General features: G+C 40.8%; 1 protein-coding gene across 1 annotated transcript; it reads right to left on the bottom strand.

Annotated features, from left to right (window-relative positions):
- Positions 1 to 1,150: 1,150 nt before the first annotated feature.
- Positions 1,151 to 23,639, bottom strand: LOC133926374 (ABC transporter C family member 13). Its single transcript, XM_062372299.1, has 36 exons — positions 23,502 to 23,639; positions 23,315 to 23,355; positions 23,078 to 23,162; positions 21,837 to 22,001; positions 21,603 to 21,734; positions 21,267 to 21,367; positions 20,540 to 20,609; positions 19,647 to 19,901; positions 18,016 to 18,085; positions 17,547 to 17,607; positions 13,613 to 13,700; positions 12,476 to 12,594; positions 12,279 to 12,376; positions 7,816 to 7,882; positions 7,430 to 7,547; positions 7,223 to 7,339; positions 7,059 to 7,139; positions 6,719 to 6,973; positions 6,361 to 6,462; positions 6,212 to 6,279; positions 5,930 to 6,061; positions 5,703 to 5,850; positions 5,237 to 5,523; positions 4,991 to 5,138; positions 4,665 to 4,840; positions 4,472 to 4,583; positions 4,335 to 4,388; positions 3,729 to 3,851; positions 3,470 to 3,568; positions 3,246 to 3,338; positions 3,015 to 3,125; positions 2,778 to 2,939; positions 2,519 to 2,706; positions 2,202 to 2,391; positions 1,890 to 2,057; positions 1,151 to 1,557 (listed from the first exon to the last, which is right to left on the bottom strand). The coding sequence occupies exons 1-36, from the start codon at positions 23,529 to 23,531 to the stop codon at positions 1,477 to 1,479; spliced, it is 4,395 nt and encodes a 1,464-aa protein (XP_062228283.1). The 5' UTR covers positions 23,532 to 23,639; the 3' UTR covers positions 1,151 to 1,476.
- Positions 23,640 to 24,355: the final 716 nt, after the last annotated feature.

Below are 24,355 nucleotides of genomic sequence, written 5' to 3'. Positions count from 1 at the left end.
CTATTTTAGTGTATTTTTTATGTTAAAAATATTGATTTCAGACATTGCAGACGTCAGTTTTCAATGTTACAACAGGCAGTTAAAACGTCCGATCTATCGAACGTCCGAAAGCTAAAATCTCCCTATTAGATTGGATCTCATCTTAAGCTTAGCTTCGAAGGACTGATAGAGCATGGACAGGAAAACTCGAGATGAGGTTCTACGAGACGCGACCTCGAGCTGACATTCTGACACATAAAACTTCCATTGGTTAACTCCCACCCAGCGTTCACGCGCCAAGTCTGGTGCCGAGTGCCGTGGTGAAGTTCCTTGCGGTCGAAGAGAAGCAGTAACCGTTCCCCCCTTCCCCTCCGAGCCCGGCGACCGCGAATCCCAGTTCCCAGAGCAAGCGGAGCGGCGCGGGAGGATCGGAGGCGGAGGCACCATCAGTCGGCAGCAGTTCAGCACCCGCGCGCGGCCGCAGCAGGCCGAGATGGGCCTGTGCTCGTGCTGCTGCCGGTGCCTGGAGCTCCTGTGCTCCGTCCTCCTCCCGCCCCTTGGCGTCTGCCTCCGCCACGGCTGCTGCTCCGTCAGCCCCGCCCCCTTCTTCCCGTTCCTTTCCCTTCCTCGATTCTCTCTCTCTCTCTCTCTCTCTCTCTCTCTCTCTCTCTCTCTCTCTCTCTCTCACCGTTGGTTCATTTCTACTTGGGAGCAGATGGAGTTCTGGATCAGCGTGCTGCTCACCATCCTCGGCTACCTCCCCGGCGTCCTCTACGCCGTCTACGTCATCCTCTCCGTCGACCCCCGCCGCCACGACGATGACTACGTCTACGTCGCCTGACCGACGGATGGATCGCCATGGTGGATCCTTATGGGTTAGTAGAATGAATGAATCATGTTCATGTTGCTTGTAAATTGGCCTGTTCAGCCTTTAATCTGACAATCTGGTCGAATCAGCTGGACCGAGATTCGGTGCTGTGGGTTTTATGCAGTTAATTTGGGGTTAATTCGGTACCTGGCTGAGTTGTGGTGTTGAAATGGCTCCTTTGAACTTGGAGATGGTTCTTGAATCTTGAGTAGTTCGCCTCATTGAAGGCTGATAACAATTGAGATAGCTTAGTGCATTGAATCGTCGGTTCATCACAGATCCTCGCCTGTAGTGAGAACTATGTTGGCAGAAGCTATCAAATTTGATTTAGTTATCCCTTTCCCAGGTACCAAACCAAGCAACCATGAGGAAATGGGAAGAAGTCAAAGCAATTGAGTTCATGAATGACTTCTCTTTCAGAAACAAGCTCTGACCCATTTCAGAAGATCTTGACCTTTTCTGCTTGATGTTTCGCATAGCTCGTGGATCAGAGCTTCTGTTAGCTATGGGTGCAAATTGTTATAGCTGTTCTTACGAGCTCATTATAGAGTAAAACATCTGTCCTCAGAGTGAGTGCTAACTGCTAACACTGAGGCCTAGTAACATGGTAGCGGAGCATGTTCCCAGAATCACATGTTAGATGCCTTGGCAAATCGTGCGAATCTTGAGTATTTGCCTTTCATAAGAACTTCTGGGTTTCCTTCTTCGACCTAAATTTGGAGCAATATGAGTTAGATTATATGCTAAGTTATTGGATGAGAAGTCCTTTAAACAAAGAATACTCATGGCTCGAAGGTCCTAGATATTTTTTATTTGTCACATGTTTTTAGCACCTCTTTTTTATGAATTTTGATTCACTCTAGTGAAATGTTATTACGGCATCTATGTTCTCATATGTAGTACCATGGATTCGCTCTTGTGAAATGTTATTACGGCATCTATGTTCTGATTGCTAATAAGTCATAGTACCCTTAATAGTTAATTCTCGTTATTTTTCCCCACTAGAAGTCCAAAATGTCAAGCATAACAGCACACTACGTACCAGTCTGCCTTGATCAAGAACTATAATATTGTCCATCTTCATCACCGTTGAAATACGATGTGCTATGGTGAGAACTGTCATGCCTTTGCATTCAGCAGAAATAGTATTTTGCAACAGGAAGGCTGTTTGGTTGTCAACATTGGCTGTGCATTCATCAAGACAAAGTACCTGTAGAATTGATAATTAATAACAAGTTGAGCTTAATTTGACCAACTATGAAGTGTACAGGATAAAAGGTACTTTATGTTATTGGTCTTATGCACAGTTGCGTATCTGCTATAAACAATACTACAATGAAAAGGTAGCATGTACCTTGGATGATTTTAGGATGGCACGGGCAAGGCAGAGTAGCTGTCGCTGGCCTACTGAAAAAGATGCACCACTTTCTTTCACATGGATGTCTAGCCCACCTATTGATTCAATCTCTACCTTCATATGGCATTTTTCAAGAACTTCCCATATCCTGAGATCTGTTGTTGTATTAAAAGGATCCAGGTTCTCCCTATCATGGACATTCACGATTTAAAATATTGAATGTTGAACATTGATTTTCTATTTCTTCCCTAACCAGTCCTAGCATGAAAATAGTCAGCCTGGAAACACAGAAATAAGAGCAAACCAGTAGTTACCTCAAAGATCCATCAAACAAAAAGGGGATCTGTGGGACTACTGCAAAATGTCTCCGAAGTTCTTGGACAGCAACTCTAGACACATCAATGTCATCTACCAAGATGCGGCCGTTGCAGATTGGAGCTAAACGGAAAAGTGCATTCAGTATACTGGATTTGCCTGCTCCAGTCCTTCCTATTATTCCAACCTAATACGGCAGAGCAGATTTAAGGATAGCTTTAAAAGCTATTCAACAAGAAAGCCTTGATAACATTATACCTGCATGCCTGATGCAATAAGGAAGGAAACATCAATCAAAGCCGGTGGTAACTCTGGCTTGTACCTCAGAGTTACATGTTCAAACTCAATCATCCCTTCTGTTGGCCAGCTTCTCGGTGGAGATTCTGATCCCTGGAGTTCTTCTTGAGGTATACCAACATACTGCAAGCATTATCAAATTATTAGAGCAAAAGATGCTTGACGAATAAGGATAAAAGCGAATATTTTATATCTGACCTCGACAACCCTCTCAACAGAGATCATTTCCTTTTCTGTCTCTGTAAAGGTGGTTAAGAAGCCATTCAACAGTGATACAACAGGTGCTGCATATGATAGAGCCAGGCCCACCTGCAGTAGATTTTTTATATGATTAATACCTGGGTACTTGGAACAGAACAATATTTCCAATTTCCATCAGGATGGAAAGGCCTCAGCACGAGGTCAGTAAATGTCTCCTGTGAAACCTACCAGTCCAGGTGTTCCAAAGTTAACAAGAGAATTGCTATGGAAGCTGACAGTGGCCATCATGGCGATGAACAGAATGATGAAACCTGCCAACAACTGAACAGTTTGCTGGTCACTGCAGTGCTTGTGTTGTAAGCCTTACTGATGGGTTAAAATTCTTAATTCCAAGTAGATGATGATGATGATGTTATTCTTGAAGAACAAAGAAATAGGTATTGGAATTATACCTGGAGTCTCAATGAGAGCCACAAACCAGCAATCAGCTCAGAGTAGGATGTTTTCTGATATAGTGTCACATGTTGGATGAATCTTTCCAAGAAGAAATCCTGTGCATTTTACTGTCAGTATCTTACAAACCACACTGAAACTAGTCACTAGAGCTTTGATGTTCTAACAGTTCTATCTTTCTTAATCTTAACCTCCTTTTGAATATGTCTAAATGCAGCTAGAATACTTCCTTTTGCTCCACAAGAAAAATAAGCATACTTCTTTTTGAAATGCTCTTATTGTTGATGAACCATCAAGCGTCTCTGTAAAAGATAAATAGATCGGTGAACGAGCAACGCTGTCAAGTCGCCTTACTTCACGTGACGTCGATCTGTAATAGAACTGCACAGAACATCAGTTCGTTTCTTCATAAGGTACAGCATAGAAATGTACAGTATGATGCACTGTACTGGCTAAAAAAAATCAGGTTTCATACGTTGCCTTACAAAGAGACTAAGGCGTCAAATTATATATGGATTAAGGTTATCAACAAGATGTTTGTATTCTATAGCTGTGCACCACAGCACATTAACTCCCTCCAGTCTCTTGTCAGTTATGTGGAAAGAGCTTTCAAATGAAATGTTATGCGATAGAACTTGTCAATATCATAGCTGACTCAATTATGACTAGATAACATGCATGATGAATATTGTGAAAATAAATCCTTGACAGATAAAGAACAGATTAAACCAATAAAACCATTGAGAAGAAAAAGAATGGATATGGTAGTGCTGCATCATAGACTGGATATTAGTATACAAAGACTCAGCCACTCAGACAAATAAAACAAGCTGCAACAGAGAAAAAAGATGGGTAAATAGGTACCTGCAATTTGCTATAGATAAGCCAGAGAGGAAGTAAGATGAGTAGGAAGGAAACCTGCACAGCAAATTCATGAAATACAAGCACATGAATTAGTTTTCTTATACAAGCTTGGCCTAAAATATTGTTTACATATTTACCTGCGAATAAGACAAAACAACCAGAGTGCCAAGCAAGCTGAAGAAGTTGGCCACAAATATATTGAGGATAAATGGAAGAGAATCATCAACAGTGTAGAGGTCTGATGATAATCTGGAAGTTCATAAAGTATCATCAAGGGGCACTTCTACCCTTCGAGTGTAACTAGAGAGTAGATGTAACTAAGATACCAACCTGTTTAGGATCCGACCACTAGGGTTTTGGTCAAAAAAACAAACCGGTGCACTGATTATATTTTCAAGAAGAGACGCATGGATATGGATTGCTGCGCGGAGACCACCAAATGCAAAAGAAAATGCCCTTCCCAATGTGAAAAGAGAGTTGATTATGCCAAACATAGCAAGGATAATCTGCACAGCCAAAGATTGAATCGGCATAAAGGCACTAAGATATCTCTTTTTAGTTTACACACTCCTTCCCAGCAGTCAGTTATTGATAAGCAGATTTTCACCATACTGATTGTTGTGATTCATATTCACTTAGATAGAAAGCGCTCTTACCAGATAAAATCTTGTGTTTTCGGTGCCTTTACTGGTATCAACCCAGTAAGTTAACCAAAGATCATTGCCATTACGAGATGCTTGCATTAAGAACGCACTTAGGCATATGAGAATAACAGTTGACCATCCCGCAAATGTTGCATATTTTCTGTAAAATAATAGCCATTATAATAGAGCACAAAAACTGAAAAACCTGTTTATTCAATTGTGTAATGCAAAAGATCTCCATTCAACAAAATAACTCACTTGTACACACCGAGCTCAACCCTGCCTTCTTTCCTTGCCTCTGCTTCAACATGATCGTTTTGCTCCTCATATGCAACCACTGAATCGTCGTCAAGTAAAACATCAGCCTTGAATTCACACGAGACACTTGGTGTTTTATCTTTCTTAGAAACTGCTGATGAGGTAGGGCTTGAACTGTCTGGCTTAGAGATTCTTGAATATGGTGTTTCCAAGAAAGATTCCAGTGTCCCAAACCATTTAACAAGCCCATTAGCCATGACTACAATCATATCTGCAGCATAAATGGCCTGGGGAAAAAGGAAAATGAAAAGACATTGTTCTTTTAGCATTCTTCAATTTCTTGCCATTAAATTAAATGCTTGTTTCATACATACAGCCTGTTAGTATGAGATATAACCTTAAATATGATTCATACATTCAGTACCAACATGGTGCAATTGTTTGGACGAGGTTTAATGAACATTACCTGAAGATTGTGGGTGCTTATTAATCTTGTTTTGCGCTTCATAGGGGGGCCCATAATGGTCTTTTCCAGGATCCATGAAGCAACTTGTGAGTCAACTGCACTAAGGATGTCATCAAACAAGTACACATCGGAATTGTGATACAAAGCCCTGCAAATGTAAGATCATAATGTTAGCAAGAAAACTTAGGAAGTTTCAATTTCAAGTGCACAAAGTTGTTAAACACCACCTTGCTAATGCTAGACGGGCTCTCTGTCCACCAGATAAGTTGGTACCTTTTTCTCCAATATGTGACATATCTCCTCTGGCCATTGCTGATATGTCAACATCAAGTGCACATGCCTCTATTACTTCTTTGTATCTGCGTAAATGTATGCACAATGCTAAATAAAACACCAAACAATAAATACTATGGGCATCTTCAATGGTACATGGCATCTGTCTCTAATGGCATGCCATGACATCATAACACAAACTTGTAGTATAATATCCTAAGACATAAATCACCTACCTCCTTGGATCAAATTCTTTCCCAAGCAAAATATTATCTCGTAAACAGCCAGATAAGATCCACGGTACCTACACAACATCAGTTCCATTTTTAGTCTTCAGACATTTTGACTACAAATCTTAAGCAATTTCGAAATCGTAATGTGCTACCTGTGGTACATAGGCAATTGAACCACAAGAGCTAATAGAACCGCTGATGACACGAGTCTCTCCAATGATAGAGTTCAGCAAAGCTGATTTACCAGAACCAACCTGAAATAGACATTTTTTTTTCTCAATTAACACAGAAAAAATAGCAACAGCCTTAGATTAGAAAGTTATGAAAAACGACTGGTGGCATTACTTTTGAAAGTACTTGCAAATTGAGATATGACATGACAGTAATATAGTGTCTGACAGGCTTTTCAGTTTCTCCAACTAAATGAACAAAATTGTGTTATCTCCAACCCATAAAGGACACCCACAACCATGGTAGGAAAAACAGAAAATGTTCCGTTTAAATAATTACCTCGCCTACAATTGCAACAAAGAGGCCTTTCTGTATCTGCAGAGATATGTCTCTCAGAACTATGCTCGGCTCAACATCAGAGCTGCTAGACCATGAACAACATATGTTCTGAAGGACGACAGCCATGGGATTATGATTTGCTTCGGTATATCTTTTAAAGTGGTGCTTCAAAAGGTCAGCCGAGGCACTCAACTCAGATGAGCAATGTTCTGGAGTAGATAAATAATTGCTCAGCCGTCTGTTAGAGATAACAGCCTGCAGTACCAAGGCATACAAATAAGGTTAGCATCGGTGAAAATGTATCTAGCAGTATAATAACAGATGTCAATTATCCACTTACATCAATCATCCCGTTTATAACCCATGGAAATGAGTTTAACGGCGATATTAATGTGTTAAAGAGTGCAACACAAGTAAATACCTGTAAGACGGATTTCATATGTTAGTAGGATTTTTTGTTGTTCCAAATGCATATCTTAAACATATCAAATGATATTGTTTTACCGTGGCAGCATCCAGTGGGTGGCCCATTACTGCGAATATGGAAAAGGTGAAAAGGGAGAACAAAGTTGGTGTAGTTGCCCAGAAATAGACACACCAAGCATCCAGATATTTTCTGGTCTACTGGGAAATATGAGGCTCTTGTTAGTTCCAGTGCAAAATATGCAACTTATTATAAAAGAAAAATAATCATGAGCAGTAGTTGCACACCGCAAGATGCTGCACTTCTAGTTCTCTTCTTTCCACCAAACGTTCTGTGAATAGTTTCTCCCAGCTGTACATCTTCACTGTTCTAATATGTGCCAAGAGCTCTCCTGCACAACTTATCCTGTTCATGGAAAAATACCCATGGATATCTTTTTGAGTATAATATATAATCACTGTGTTGACTAGCCAATTTTTGCATAATTTTTCATGCTTCATGATCCTAACCCTACTGTTTTTTTAGACAATGTGTGAAAATGAAATTGAGGTATAATCTCATGGTGTTTAAAGTGTAGCAACCAAAAATAACAAAGCAATATGGCAATATGCTAAAATGAAACAAATGATGTTTTCTTTGTTCTTCAATTGCAATGGAGGAACAATTTTCTCACCTCCTGTCTTTTTGCTTCATCATCTTTTCTGTTGCACCAGCAATCCTTGTAGAAATCCATTTGTTTACTGTGCATGTGCAGCATGGTTACAGACAAAGGAGACAACATGGTTAAAAGCAAACAATACGAGCATAAATCTTAATTCTTAGAAGTTACAATTAGATTATAAACAAGGGTTAGCCCTATGCACTATAATCTCAGTCCCCAGTACAATCACAGTCTTTACAATGCACATCTCGATTAGCCGATTAGTATTCACAAACGACGGGACCTTCTCAGCGGTGGCCATCTCCTTAGGCCGGCGAAAGAAGGACCAGTACTGGAAGTATTTGTCATTGACATCTTCTGGATTAGGAATTCCACGGAGAAAGATGGAAAGAGTCGAGTCGACATGCAGCCGGACGCTGCCCGATTTTGGTGTTCCCGGAAATAAAAAATGCAAAGGCTGCCTGACTCCATCTGCAGAGTAGTGGACGCGGCTGCCAACTATCATCCCTATGCGGGACTTTGTGAGGAGGAAAATTATGAAAAACCATGCGCTATGTTAAGTATATATCTGCACATATATATTCTAGCCCGTGTTGATCCATCTCTACTCTATATATTGGAAGCAAGTCTAATGGATAGTTATCTCTCTTCCCACAATTCCAATCAAGTAACATGGAAACATAGCCAAATTTAGGGTTAAGGATAGACTAATCTAATCCACCACAATCCCCATCCATCATCCTTTTTTTTACCCTCTACGTGTCGGCGTTGCTCTCTGTCGAGATCCACTCGCCACAGTCATCCGGAGGTCCTCTATTGCGGCTGTTGCCGTGTGTCAAGCCGCCATCACGGCTTTCTTCCTTGTCGTCGTCGTTGAGCCCGCCATCGCGGGCACTTCCCATCGCCATCCTCCGTCCGCGAGTCATTGTGCCCGTTCCTACCGTCCGCTCGATCTGCATCACCCGTTGTCCGCGGTCACCACTCTCTGTCGCGCGTTCCTGCCATCTCTATCGAGCTGCGGTCTTCGCCCGACTGGATCCAACCGCTGGTGGCCTGCTTCACCGTCCGCCTGCCCTGTGTGGACGGACCCAGTCGCTGGGGATCGATCAGCTGTCATGTGGATGGATCCAGCCGCAGTTACTGTCCGCCGGTCCCGTGTGGATGGAATCCTGCTGCAGTTGCTGTCCGCCCATCCCGTCCTGTCGTAGGGCGTCGTTATTGCCATCTTGGATCGCCGGCTGTGGTGCTCATCTCGCCCATCTTGCCTGCGACTGTTATCTATGGAGCACAGCGGAGGGAGGTATTTCGATTGCCTACTGTTCCTTATTGTTGATATTGTTGCTGCAACAGGTGCCGCTACTGTGCCTGTTGTTGCTTCTACTACTGTTGTTGTCACTGTTGCTACTATTATTGTTTATTTGTTATGTTTGCTTCCAATATATCACGTCTGAGTGTAATTGCAATCCCTATTAAGCTTAATGGTCATAGTGATCGAGAGTAGACTATTTCTGTGAACTGTGTAGGGATTATGCTCTGCCATCTCATCTGACTGACACTCCACCTATTGATAAATTAACAGATGGTTCTGGTGCGGCTGAAGTCAAGAGTTGGCATAATAATGATGAAAAGGTAATGACTGCTATTGTCACTAGTATGAAGAAATCCTTGATTATGAGTTTTGAGCATCACAAAACTGCTAAAGAAATGTGAGACTATCTGCAGCGCCGCTATATTCAGAATAGCGGTGCTCTCTCGCATACTCTGATAACAAGACTTCATGACCTTAAGCAGAATGATCTGTCCATAGATGAGTACTACATTGATTTTGATAGTTTGATGGGACTGTTGCTCTTAATAGTATCTCAGTGTACCGGAGGATGTTTAGGCTATTGTCAAAGCAAGAACAAGTTCATTGAGAAGTTCCTCATGTACCAGTTTTGTCATGGACTATGCACAGAATTTGAGTCTATTCACACACAACTTCTTAATAATCACATCACTCCATCCATTGTTGATGTATTGTCTGCTTTGATTGCTAAAGAGACTTGTCTTCACTCACTCACAACTGCTTAAGTGTCAGTACCTCATAGTGTATTTGTAGCGTCTCATAAGACCAACAAGAGTATTTCTTATGAACATTACCAAAAAACTGGCCATCGTTTAGAGAATTGCTTCTCTCAACATCTAGAGAAGTTGGTTGAGTTCCATGAATGTCATGTTGCTCGTAATACAGCTCCTTCCCGAGGTTCTATATCGGTTGCTGCTAGTCATGATAGTGATTCTTGGTCTTGAGTTCTTTATTCAAGAGCTTCATTCCATGTGACATCTGATAAGTCCTAAATGGTTTCTTGCAAGCCAGTCACTATTGGAGGTTTTATTCAAACAGCTCATGGTACATCTTGTCATATCACTCATCAGGGCGCACTTTCCACTTCTTATTTCTCTGCACCTAATGCTTCATTGTACCTCAGTTATACATGAATCTCCTCTCCGTAGGTCAAGTCACTGATCAAAACTGTTATGTTTGATTTAACATCTTATCTTGTTTTATTCAGGATCTTTAAAGAGGGAGTGTGATTGGGACTGGCCATCGCCATAGCGGGTCTCCTAGCCTCTACATTCTGGACACTTTGTCTTCATTCCACCAGCTCCACCGCTCACGCATCATCTGCTGCATTGTCATCTGCTTCATCTTTTGTCAAGTGGTATCATCGTCTTGGTCACTTATGTGAATCGCGTCTGTCTACTTTGGTTCGTCAGGGTCATTTAGGTCATACGTCTATTAAATCCATTTTTTTATTATAAGGGTTGCAAGCTTGGTAAACAGCTCCAACTTCCATATTCCAGTAGTATTTCTCATTCTGCTAAACCTTTTGATCTTATTCATTTCAATGTATGTGGGCCCTTCATCTTTTGCTTCAAAAAAAAGTGTTCATAGTTATTGTCATTTTTATTGATGATCATTCTCAATATACTTAGATTATTTCATGAAACATCGCTCTCAGTTATGTTCTATATACCAATCTTTTGCTCGTATGGTCCATACTCAGTTTTCTACTGCCATTAGAGTTTTTCTCTCTAACCTTTGAGGAGAATATTTATCTTCTATTTTCATTAGTTCCTCGCCTCTAAAGGCACTCTTGCTCAACTCTCATGTCCCGAGGCTCATGCTCAAAATGGTGTTACTAAACGCAAACATCAGCATCTTGTAGAGACTGCTCGCACATTCCTCATTGCATCTTTTGTCCCTTCTTACTTCTAGGGAGAAACAGGTAGCCGTCTTCAAAGCTGGTCGAAAAGTACTCTGGTGAGGCCTTTTTGGTACTACTCCTAGCTATACTCATCTTCGTGTTTTCGAGTGTACTTGCTATGTTCTGCTTGCACCTCGTGAGCGGACTAAGTTGTCTGTCCAGTGGTTGAGTGTGTTTTTCTTGGATATAGTCTTGAGCGTAAGGGTTACTGTTGCTATTATCCTTCCTCTCATCGCATTCGTATTTCTCGTGATGTAACCTTTATTGAGGACCGCCCCTTCTCCTATAATTCCTGCACTTAACTATCTTCCTCTCGCATATAGTCCACTTCCTTTCTATTCCTTCCTCCTTCATCTGGTGATCATATCTCTATTCCATCTCTTTCTCCTACACCTACTTCACCCACACCTGCTCTGGATTCAGCTCCTCCATCATATATTCTGTCTATCACCCATGTCTATACTCGCCACACCACAGTTCCTTTTGACAATCCATCCATTCCCACCTCATCAATCAGTCCTAATCCTGTCTTTATTGATTCTAATGTTGTTGATGAGTCGCCTAGTAGTCCCCTTTATAATCTACGTGATCATGCTACTATTGAGGCTCGCGAGTGTTATTGTAGTTAAGAAGCTATCTACTTAGTAGGAGCCTTCTGATATTCCTGAGTAATAATTTGCTATGTCTGAGGAGCTTCATGCACTTGATCGTACAGGAACTTGGGATCTTATTCCCTCACCATCTCATCCTTGTGCAGGACTTCGTGTGGAGGAAGAGCAATTTAATCACCATGCGCTAAAAGCTTGAAATCGGATCCACTGTGGGTCACATCCCTCATGTTGAAGAAGCCATTGGCCGTGCAGGGTTCCTCTGGGACAAAAAAAAAATCTCCTTTTTTCTGTACCAAAATATTGATTTTTTTGGAAATAATATCACAGACGGTTCAAAACACAACCCGACTATGAAAATCGTTTTTACAATCGGTTCAGTGCCCGATTGAAACAATACCCGATTATCACAGTCGCATGGTTACAGTCAGTTTGGAACCTAACTGTTATGATAGCTCCAAACTGACTATAAAGGGACCATAAATGATATGGGCAAACTAAGAGACCAATGAATTATCTGCACAAATCATTTGAAAGAAAAAAAATGCATGGCCTGGCAAATCTTTGAAACACAAAGAAATCTAATGCAAAATAAAGAAGCAAATGGTGAACATACCTGGTATTAGTATGATAGTTATTGCAAGCCCTGATAAAAAAGCATAACTGACTTGTGTATACAATAGATAAAGAGCAACTCCAATCTGCAGCGGCAAGCTAGGCAAACACCAAATCATGCAAAGAATTAGATAACGAGGTGCAAACATATAATTTAAGTCCTGCATAGAGAAACGTCAGATAAAGACAGACAAATACCTCCAGGCATCGTGAAGGCTGTTACACAGGTTTATTGTGCGATCAGCATCAACAGACATGAAGGTCTGAATCTCACCTTCAGAAAACCTAGAACGCTCAGCTAGACTAAGACATAGGCACTGTTTTTTAAAGTCCATCCAAATTTAAAAAGGAACAAAGAATAAGTCAAGCAAAGTTGAATTATGCTTCAAGTCTAGAAAGGAAATTGTTATAGAGTTCAATGGCGACTTGGCAGAACAAAAAGGCATGCCACAGAAGCTATACAAAATATGCAGCAGCAGTTCTACATTATCACAAATCATTCTTGAATGTGCTCAATCGAACTATAAAAAATTTGTTAGCTAACATTCACAAAACCATTGGACTTTTCAAATGGAAATGATGCCAGTAGATGTCATTAAAAGTATTTTTCATATGATTACATATTTACCATTTCTATTAAAATATAATTTGTGAAAGTAATCGTCAAATTTGAGTATTGAAGACCATGTTGATGTCCTACATGCCATCTCTATTTGGGAACACAAGGAGTATGAACTAGCATACAAACAACTACTTAGTGCCATATCCAATGGCAGGAGAGAGTAGGATCCACCTCCTAGGTGTCAATTTGTATCATTCATAACTGATAGCCTTAGTCGTGCTCATGCATATGTTATGCATATTCCCTCTGTTTCGCAATGTTTGTCCACGACCACCATTACGTACAAACCAAGGAATACTGAAATCGAGTGAAAAAATGCATAGAGATGACCATGCTACCACTAATCAATGCAAGGATGAGAGCAAGTAACTCACCAGCGTTGGAGTAAATGCATGCATGCACTCAAGGGTATAACAGGAAAATAGACCATAAAACATCCTTGATTACCGTAATAGACAAACAATTTGAGACAGATACTCCCGAGGCTATGGACAAACATTGCGAAATGGAGGGAGTAATAGCTAAGGAACCAATCCGATGTTGTGTTGCGACATCAGAGTACAAATTAGGAATGCTTAACATCTCAATGTATGTGCTTATAGCCAAGTTGGGAAACCATTATACAACGCAAGCTGACTGCACATGTTTGAATTACTCAATTTTTTATTTTCAAAGAATGGCACTAACAGATGCATGATAGGGAATGGTCATACCTTCCGATAAACTATCCCCATGATGCTCGACCGTAACATCAACTTGAGCTTTGCTAGACGAAAGGAGTACTGGCTATCTAAAAACGACCTGGCATATGGGAACAAAAATGTAAAGAAACAAGTACCTGTTAATACCAAGAAGATTGACATCCAAGGAACTGCCAAGATGATTTTTCAAATGGGAAAGGAAATCTCCACTAATAAGGTATAAGGTATTATGTTTCAGTGTTTGTAGTGTCAACCATATAACAAGAAAATCTCACACCCGTAATGCAACAATTCAACAGCTGGTATGACTAAGTGCATTATCTGCTCCAAACAAACTAACATGCCACATCACAACATGTAACGGCCCAAATTTTATAAACCAAAAATTTCTTTAAGAAGTAAAACAAGAAAAATCATTTTGCCAGCTTTTAAATAAAATAAAATGAAAACTCCCTCTCGGGCCCCTCATCCCTCTCCATGCGGCCCGCGTCCAACCCTGCCTCCGGCCTGACCTAGCTACCCCTCCCTCTATCCCGGTCTATCTCTGGCTCAGCCGAGCATCGGCCCACCTCCCCTCCCACGCACTCCCGCCTCTAGACTAGGGCAGCCGTGTCAGCCCGCATGCCTGCCTGTGACCACGCCAGCCTGCGCTCGCCCGCCCCCTATCATGCCTCTATCTGCTAGACCCGCCTTCAACCTCTCGTCGCCCCCTTTTCCCTCTCTCTATGCCCGATAACGCCAACCAAATCCGCTCCAATCTGCGCCCAATCTTTCAAAGGAAATTGCTAGAGACCGCGTACATGGAAGCACCGGACAGAAGGAAGGAAAGGGGAGCAAATCATGTCAAAATGGAACATGGAAACCCGGAAATCACTCACGCAATCGCCACCAGCCGCCGCACCCTAGCCCAACTCGAATCCCACGCCTTAAAACCCCCCTCCCGACCCATCCTTGAGCACCCCGAGCCTCTCTGCATTATTTCCCTTCACAAATTGCAGCCCAAGCGCCGCCTAGGAGCTCTCTCGCTGTGCACCGATTGCCACCACGAAGCTTCGTCGTGGCCAGGCTACTGTGTTGCCCCCTACCGCCTACATGTGCTCCAAATGAGTTCATCATCGCCCGAGGTTGCTCCTCCGTCACTCACTATCGAAGATCGGGCCGCACAATGCTAATCCGCGCTTCTCCGGTGAGAGCGCCGCCACGAGAGCTCACCGTCAACGCCGATCCAAGCCGAAGCTAAGGTAGGCCGCATCTCCGTTGCCGGATCTCTCGCATAAAGCCTAGATTAGAAAGTGCATACCCTTTCATCCATATTGGATCTCAGCCACCCAACCCTTATCGTGAGGTCGAGATTTAAATAGTCTCCGCTGAGTCAGTCGCGCCACGTAAGCCAGCCACATGTACGCTTTTGCTTGACGTGGCAAGCCTCATCAACAGCTCGAGCCCAGTCGGCATGCCACGTCAGCTTTTATTTCTCCCGTTTTCTTTTAATCCTCTAGTGATGTCAGCTATGCACAATAATTCCCTTTTTTAGTAGAAAAATAATTCATAAAATTGGGAAAATCTTTTAATAATTTTAAGAATTCTTTATATATATTTTTCAATAATAAAATAAATGTTTTAATTCTATTTTAGGGTTAAAATAATAATAAAATTCTGATTAATGTTTAATATTTTTTTAATGTTTAAATAGGTTTTCTTTAATGTTTTTTAATCCTAGAAAAATAATAAATAATTATGATAAAATAGAAGAATGAGTTTTCTTTAGTAAATAATTTAGAATAATTTATTTTAATTCTTTTTAGTGTTTCTTTAATTAAGAAAAATCATTTTTAATTCCTAAATATTGCTAAGAAATCCAAAAAATCCAGGAAAATTCACACGCCCTTCTTTCACCCTTCCCAACCATATCTCCACCGTCGCAACTTCGATAATTTTTTCCTTCACTAATAATTCACCAAAAATCATAAAAAAAATAACAAATTGAGTTGTTTTGTGTGCTTTTGGCTCTTTCTTGGTTCTTGATGTTTATTGTCTTGTTTTATTTTGCAATTAGACATCTACGTTTAATCGCAGGAGTTTGCAGGTTTTAGGACTGAGTTCTTGATTTCCGCTGAGCACCAAGGTTAAGGAAAATTGTCCTTGATGCATTTTGCTCTAAGTTTTCTAAATATTTTTGTTTTATAAAGTTGCATGCTTATAGTTGTTGTTGGGAAACCCAAGTTAGGCTATATCATAGTTTTCTCATATCTACCTTATCGCCTCGGTTTTGGTGGAATCAATGGTAAAGTTGCTTAGCCATGCTTGGGAATACACTTGGTTTAATAACTTTGATAATGGTTTTAGCAACATGGAACTTAGGGTCTAGGCAAGTTGACATGTTGGGTTGACTTGTGATGTGTTCCAGGACAATGTGGGTTTTGTCGGATAAATGATGATTTCCCTGTGTTGGATGATAGCAGTCTTGCCCAGACCACATTAAGGATCGGTTCATGGTGCGATTATACTAAGCTTTACAGTACAACCACAAGCCTAGTATGGGATATGCCTGACCAATTAATTAGTTCCCTCCCAATATAGTATAGACCAGATGATAGAACGAGGAACTAATGGAATTTCCTTGGAGTCGTAAGGCGCAAGAGGAGACTTCCGTTGTTCAAAATACATGTGTCACGTAGTAATGAAATCTCAACGGGTAGACACTTGTTGGGAGAAATTTTGTAAAGGTCATGCAACTATAATCTAGGCCGTACACATCTGAAGTGTGTAAGTGTTACGCGAATACGGGCATAACGGATAATCATGTCTTGTGGATAAAATGTACAACCTCTCTATAGTGTAAAACTGATTAATCGACCGTGCTCACGGTTATGAGCGGTGAGGAATGCCACAGAATACACTAGTTTGAAAACTTTGGGTTGGTGGTTCATTCATGATTGTGGAAACAATGTTTGAGGTGGTCAACTTCGATTGAGGTGGTTCATGTCAAGAAGGTTCATTCTTGAGGTTATTTAATTCAGCATTTACTTTCGCTTTTATTAAATATTTTTATTAATTTTCACCTTTATGCAAGTAAGCTTTATTATTGTGAATGCCTTCATATCATATTTTATCATAACTTGCGGAGTACGAGATGTACTCACACTTGCTATAGCCATAATGCTTGTCGGAAAGATTTTGAAGATGGAAAATTCTTAAGTGGTGCTCTAAATCGACTGCCTGTGGGAGATGCAGAATAAGAAGACTGCGCTAGCTGCAGAGTTTATTTGTTTTTTGACCTTCAAAGGTCTTCTCTGTAAGAACGATTGTTCACGTTAAGTGAATGACATTGTATTTTGTTATCGTCTGTGAAGTCTCTATATATTGAGATTGATTCCTGGCTCAATATATGGCAAGGGTATTGGTCTGTTCTTAGACCAATCCCGACACAACGCCAGTTTAATACGCATCGCCTAACTTGTCAGTGTTATGACTGGAAATTCATTCTAATACCAGGCCCAGAAGGGCTATATATACAAGTAAATTGGAAGAGCACAGTAGGCAAAGAGGTCTGTATACACAAGCATCATAACACTGTAGCATAGTAGCACTATAACAGTCAATGACTAAAAAACTTGAATTTGAAAATATTTAGCTGAAGTCTTACTTGGGTCTTCTATTCAAGGTTACTTCAAAAGAGTTCGACACTTAAACAGACTGAACATTGAACTTAAGTACCCAATGTAAACTTTTATAATTTTATCTTCCCAAAATGTGGACAATTTACTGCGAGTTTCACATGTACCTCCTCAATATATAAGTACAGAATGGTCTGTAAAACGTTAAAAAAACATAAATGACATGAAAAGGAGATCTTCATCATTATCTGATTTTTTTAGTACAAAAGAAATCATAGACACTTTCCATGGATGTGCAAAAGCGTGAATTATATAGTCAGATGCTTTACTTGATAATAGAAGTCAATCCTAGGGAAATGGCAAGAACATATCCTTCCATGCCTCCAGAACCTGAAAAGAAATGCAGAAAACCACATAAGATATAAATTGGTTTATTACATTGCTGATAAAATTTGGATCACAAGTAAACGAGTAGGATGGATGTGACTTGGATAAGTAGCATTATTTGCATACCCTGCTGTTTTATAAGAAGTGCTACATATTTTAGATAAAATAATGTCTATATATCACTCAAAGACTCTACATGAACTACACAAGAATCCTAGAAACTAAAAAGAGGCATGTAAGAATGTCTGATGTTGGTCTTTGGTTACCATGACACTGTACATGTCAAGCAAACTAATTAATGAAATACTGGAACAAACAGTGTATAGCTTCAAGCGTCAACACTGAACAAAATAGCTATTTGTCTGGAAAAAATCTAGTAAACGAGCGTTCTGCTCTTCGAGGACATAATACCTTGCTGAAGAAATCTTATAAACTTGTTGAGTAGCAGCGGGCTAACAAAACTGATGCTGTCATTTATCACCTGGATGAATAGAATGTTAGAAACTTACAGCAACCAATGTGAACTTCAACTTTATGAATGCTTGACTTCACAGATAAGGGTAACAAACTCTGTTCTATGATAAAACTAATTCTATGTCATAGTTCACGGATTTTCAGGTATAGTATGATAATGTGTTTCTTGTCACTTCGTTATTTTTCTAGACCTATAAATAGAGGGGTCGGGTCCCCGTGGGTTTCAGACCCGACGGGGGCGGGCTCGGGTGCAAAAAAAAACCTCGCGAAGGTATTGGGTCGGGTCGAGTTGGGGCTTTAACTCGGGTCGAGTTCGGGTTCGGGTCTATTTTTTCACCCGTGGGTGTCACCCGAAACTCGAAACCCCGCCCACCCAGCTCCCGCACCCGCCTCGCCCCGCGCCCGCCCCGCCCCGCTCGCCTGCCCCGCCGCGCCCGCCGCCGTCACACTGCCGGGTTTCGGGTTGCCCCGTTGGGTTTCGGGTCCCCGTCGGGGCCAGGGCCGGGGGTGGTTTTGCGCCCGATATTGATTTCGGGTCCGGGTCGGGTTTGGCGAGTCGGGTTTCGGGTTCGGGTCCATTCCAGCAAAACCCGGCGGGGGCAGACCCGTTGCCATTCCTAGGGGTTAGGCTATGGAAGAGTAATGAACCAGCCATTTGAGTCCTTTATGCCACCCATATGAGAGCATTGTGCTAGAGTTTTAGTAGAGGGGAGGATGAGTGATTAGCCTATGTAATAGGTGAGAGTTTTGAGAGAAAAATCTTTGTAATCCGTCTAAAATAGAGCTAGCCTCTTTGAGTAATGAAGTTTATATTTTTGCATATGCTTAAATTCCCTTCCTTCTAGTTTTCTCTATTGGTTCCCTTGCAAGTTTTCAGTGTTTAATTGTGATTTTCGTTTTATTTTTTGGGCTGAATTTTCAGCACCTTGCGAAATCATTCTTCTTGTTGCTGGAGGTATAAAAATCACATATGAGTGTATACTCATGGATCTTGAAATCCATTGCCTCTAGATCATCAACTTGGAGAATTTCTTCAACCGGTGACCTTATCTTTGATTTTTTATTCTTTCTTCTCAACTTCTAAACTTTGTGTGGGGATGAGTTATGGATTGGTTTGATATAAAACCTAGTGTTCGATTCCAACCATGAGACCCACCTTTGATTGAATCTTCAAGTTTGGTTTTTGAATTCTTTGAGTTTTTGTTCTGTTCTAGATTGATCTTCCGGGTTGAGCTCTGTGCTTCCGTTGTGTTTTGTGTTGTACTTTGTTCTTGAGGTGTATTGGGTGACAAAATAGGAGAAAACTATTTATTTCGAAAGAAATTTGTTGAGCCATCTATTCACCTCCACCCCACCCCGCTCTAGTCGTCATTCTCGGTCCTACAGTTAATCTGGTCATTATAGAAAATAGTGATTCTTAGATAACTTCAAAAGATGTCGATAGTGACAAAGGGGCGGTAGAAAAGAAGGGACACCAACTCCTTTGTCATGAATGATTAATCCCTCACTTCATACTTAGCAGCATCCATTTACTCAATTCAATCTCCTCAATAACAAGAAAAGGGTACCTTTAAAAGGCCCAAACGCAGGTAAGTCCATCCATATGCACAAGACATGGCTCTAAGTAGAGATGAGTTGTCATGGTGATTTTGATGTTCAGCAGTCCAGGAAGACAGAAGTTTTTCGTAACAGGAGGAAGCTCTAAGCTCAGCAGGAAATTCAAGTAGATCTGTGAAGTCAAGTTGTCTTGTGATACCAATCTTCATAATTGGATTAACGAACTTGAAAGTCAACAGTTCCCACAAATTATAGTCCTTATTTACCTGAGAGAAGGAATAGCACATGGAAGAACTCAGAAACTGGGTATATTAGCCAATAGAAACAAAATATAAACAAAAATGGATAGAATAAAAGATTGATGTCGAACTTCCAAATAGTCAACGATATGAAAGTAAATGCATGCGGAAGTTAGCACAAGTCCTGTAAAGGTTGCAAGTTGATAGTTGTTCCTATGCAGTAACAAAGATTTATTTTAAGGACATGTTTGCAAAGTCAACCAATTTTTTTTAACATGGTTGCATGTTTGTGTAACAGGCTAGAGGAATCGGTATATTTGATTCCACTATTCTAGCCGTGTCAGCACGGTCCAGTCAAGACATGGCAAGTATTGTCAACATTTGAATTGGAGTTTTCAGCTATTTGGCTGGCATTTACACCCAGTCACTCACAACCAAGGATGTCATTTGTATCAAACGAATCACATGCAACCAAATGTATTAAAAGACCATGTATTGAAATGGCAAGGTAACAGCAACTTTGCAAGTATGGAGAGAGGAGATTATGATAGCAATAACATAACCAGCAATCCAGCATAAAACCATTACTCAGGTTAATAGACTGAAATTGCACCATCCTGAATGTACAACAGAAACCCAAAAGGCTTATTAACAAAATGGCATACCAAGTCCGTAGTTTCACCCTCATCTTTTTCATTCTTTGGAACAAGTGGTGCTTCAATAGAGTTCACTTTTCTGAAAGAACATGGAATCACACATTGCTTTAGAGAAATTGTGAAGAGAAAAGCTCAAAAAAAATTGTAGGGAACAATGTCATTGTGATTGGTACTGTATATATTTTATGACAATGAAAAGAGAACAAATAAGAAACTATTCAACAGAGTAGCAAGATGCTTATGCTTGGAAAAAGAAAAGTCCAGTGTGCCTAGATCAAAGGAGAATCAAGTAATGCATGAGAATGCAGGACTCCAAAGAAAATTAGAACAATAGCTAATTTTTTCATGTAGTAGCAACTACTTCCATATTCCAAACCATGAACATGGGAACATTTAAATGAAGTACATGATTGCACTGATAAAATCGCAAGCATGGGTTACCCATATATGGCATACTTTTTTATTTTGCTTCAATGCTGAGATAATATCATAAACAACACTAGCTCCCAATATGTCTCCTATACCCAGGAGCCAGGACATCAGTTAGCATGAATCTGATATCTCTGCAGAAACCGCAGATGTTTTCAAACTTTTTATTTATACCATGATTGCCTCATAACTCTTAAATTGGCAGTTGCCCAAGCAGTATTACTATAGTACTATCTCTTTAAAGAACATTGGATAATTTACAAAAGATGCAAAAAAATTGTGTAGCAGGTCTGAGCAAACCAAGTACCTTCTGTTGCATGATCGGTCCACTACAGCAGCCACAATAACAAAGAGTCCAAATGTACTTGCAGTAGAAAATGAGACAATCTCCATAAAAGATACAATCGCCTGCAGTTGATTACGTAATAAAACTTTAAACTAGATGTTTTGTCTTAAATAATCGCATTTTGTGTCGATTTGTATGCACTTTGCAGTAATTAGCATGTTAAAGACTGAAAGGAACACATATTTTATTACAGTTATCATAAAACAGCAGAAAATTGTAAAAGTGTGTCATAGCTCGTATTAACAACCAAGAAACATCTATTAAAGGGAAAGGAAGTCATTTTGAGTAATGGGATACCTTTGGTAATGTAAGCTTGTATTGCAAATGAGGTATCTCTAGAAGAATCTTCAAGACCCAGCAGAACCACATGGTTGGGTTGCAGAGGATTTCAAACCAAGGCCCATTCGCACAGACGAGGATTACAGACATCTATTCCAAGGAAGATTTAACACTGATTTTAAGGACATTGTCCATGTATTTATATGACTGGAAAGATAAAACGTATCATTGTTATGGTAACAGAACTCTTACCCATGTAATAAACTGGGAGCATATGAAGAATAGTTCGTGATTCTCCACATCTTTCCCATCAATTTTCTTCTTTACAAGCATAGTTAGTCCAAGCAATGAAAGGCAGGCTGCAAAACCAGGAACACCGAATACAAACAACTTCTCCGACAAACCTCTCCTGACATTCTAAAGTAGTAGTAATAATTATTAATTTTGTGTACATAAAATAGCAAGGTGTAAATAATGGAGAACATAAAATTAAATAAGGCCAATTATCAGGTAACAGTCATTGCAAGAAAACAGCGCCACTGTCTTCGAGAATTGTTTCTCTAGGGTGCTACAATATAAATTAGTTTGCTAAAATTAGTTCCGACGGTTTTACCTGGGTCAAGTTATTATGATTCATAAAGGAGTCCAATAAGCACCAAACAATATATAATATCATCATCATGTAATATTGACAAGTATTACTGCCAGCGCTTAAGCTCTCCCAGGTAATGAGTATAATGACCAAACTTCTGCATTGTTTATCAAATTACATTTGTTGACTAACCCGTAACTAACTGAATGGGTAAAGGTAGAAAGGATAACATCGATACATTATTTCATTAAAGTATTGACCTCAATACTCCAAATGGTCTAACCACAAGAGGAAACATCTTGAGTGAGTGACGAAATACATAATGGGAGCAGTTACTCGTTCGGCAAACTTAGACTTTTATAAATAAGATAAACTACCGCTGTTATCTAACCCCAATCTCTGACAACCATTCCAAAATAACGGAATGACGCATCCAGTGTACCCATAATGTTCCATCTGGAGGAAATGATTGTCAGCATTCAACTTTCCTTTGCAATCGAAACATACACTGAGTGGTCACATAATTTCCCGGTCGATGGGGTCGAGAAACACGGTACGCTACTTGCGAAAGATTTTGACAAGGCAGGATCAGACTGTTCCTGTGTTCCCAGAACAGGGACGACGTTCCCGGGACAAGGAACGCGGCATGATTCAACATTCCCGGTGACTATTGGCCTGACCACTCAAATTCTCCTAGGAGTAAAATTTGCTAATCCAATTTGCTAATTGCACTAGACATACTTTCCTCATCTATCCTGTCAACTTTGTACCATGCACCCTATATAGCATAAGTTTGACTTAAATACAAACTAAATTTAAACTGTCAAATGCTTCTCGAAATACTTACATCGATGAAGAGTGGCTAAATAAAACAGAACAAAAGCAGAGCAAAATCAAGCACCTGAGTCCTCGGCGCGTTCCTCTTGGAAAGGAAGAGCGCGACGGCAGCAGCCGCGACGACCACATTCCCCGCGAACCCCAGCACCGTGCGACGACGAGAAAAAGATAAGGAAAACAAGTACGCAACGACAAACCACAAAACGCGCTCAAGCGCGACCAACAACACACGGCCAGTGCGCCAGCCACGCGACGAACAGCAACCCACTCGAGATCACAATTAAAAAAAAAGTAAGGATATAAATCCGCGAAGCACGGCGCGAAACGCCTCCCGTCCCAGACCTGCATCGAGAGATCGGCCCAGGAAAAAAACCTCGCGGGTTACCACCAAACCGTGAACCAAAACTCAAAAACTCATCGTCCGACGCCGAAAACAAGGTCGGCGCGGCGCAGGAGTAGGGGTATGTCGGGGGGTTTGGGAAGCGCACCGTGGGATCGCCGGGGCAGAGGAGATCCATGGGAGGCGGAGGAGCGCCCGCCGTAGCCCGACGGAGGATTCGCGAGCGCGACTCGGTTTCGATTTCGAAGCAGGCGGCGAGTGGCGAGCGGAGCGGAGTTGACTGGTGGTCCGCGGCGGGCGAGGGGAGTGCGTCTCATCTTTAATACGGCCGTGGAGCGAGGGGTGTGCCGTTTTGGTGCGTTGTTCCTCGGTTCCGTCGCGCTCCGTTCGTCTGAGGAGTGGGGTCGCGACCAACATGGACCCACGCATCATACAGCGGTTTAAGCAGCTCGAGGTGGCGAATCTGGTCTCATATTACTCCCATCTATTGGCAGGACATGCTGGATGCCCACGTATGGATTTTATGTTAAAATAGTAGATGAAAAAAACATGAGTCAAGTAAAGAAATCAATAAGAAATAAATATTAAGTGAGAAAAATAGATAAGTAGAATTACATCTTCTTATTGAAGAAAGGTGTGCGTGCAGTGCGCACCAGAGGTTCTATACGAGCACGTGATCCACCGTCCGCTTGCTATCCTACGGCAGATGTGGCAGATGCGTGACGTAAAAAAGTGGCCAAAGTGTGACTTAGACCTATTTAGTTCATAGCTTAAGAATACTTAAAAGTTTGACAAATGTTTTTGTGTAAGCTATTACATTAGTGAAAAAAATCATCATCATATCTTAGACTATCTAACAGAACCTTATCATATTTTTCTGATTCTCTAACATATGGAGTTATAGCAACAGAAAAGAAATCTTATCGTAACTATACTACAAACCAAATAACTGTGAAAATTGATTAAATCTACCAAACTTTTAACGTGACCAAATATGACAAC

This window comes from Phragmites australis, chromosome 8 (genome assembly GCF_958298935.1).
Source record: "Phragmites australis chromosome 8, lpPhrAust1.1, whole genome shotgun sequence".
NCBI classification, from domain to species: domain Eukaryota; kingdom Viridiplantae; phylum Streptophyta; class Magnoliopsida; order Poales; family Poaceae; genus Phragmites; species Phragmites australis.
This window is presented reverse-complemented; position numbering and strand designations above follow the sequence as displayed.

Excerpts from the sequence above, each read along its gene's own strand:
- LOC133926374 (XM_062372299.1), bottom strand. The coding sequence starts at position 23,531 with ATGGATCTCCTCTGCCCCGGCGATCCCACG. Across the intron at positions 6,463-6,718 it reads TTGTTGCAATTGTAGGCGAG|GTTGGTTCTGGTAAATCAGC; the intron begins GTAATTATTTAA and ends TGTCTATTTCAG. Across the intron at positions 6,062-6,211 it reads AAAGAATTTGATCCAAGGAG|ATACAAAGAAGTAATAGAGG; the intron begins GTAGGTGATTTA and ends ACATTTACGCAG.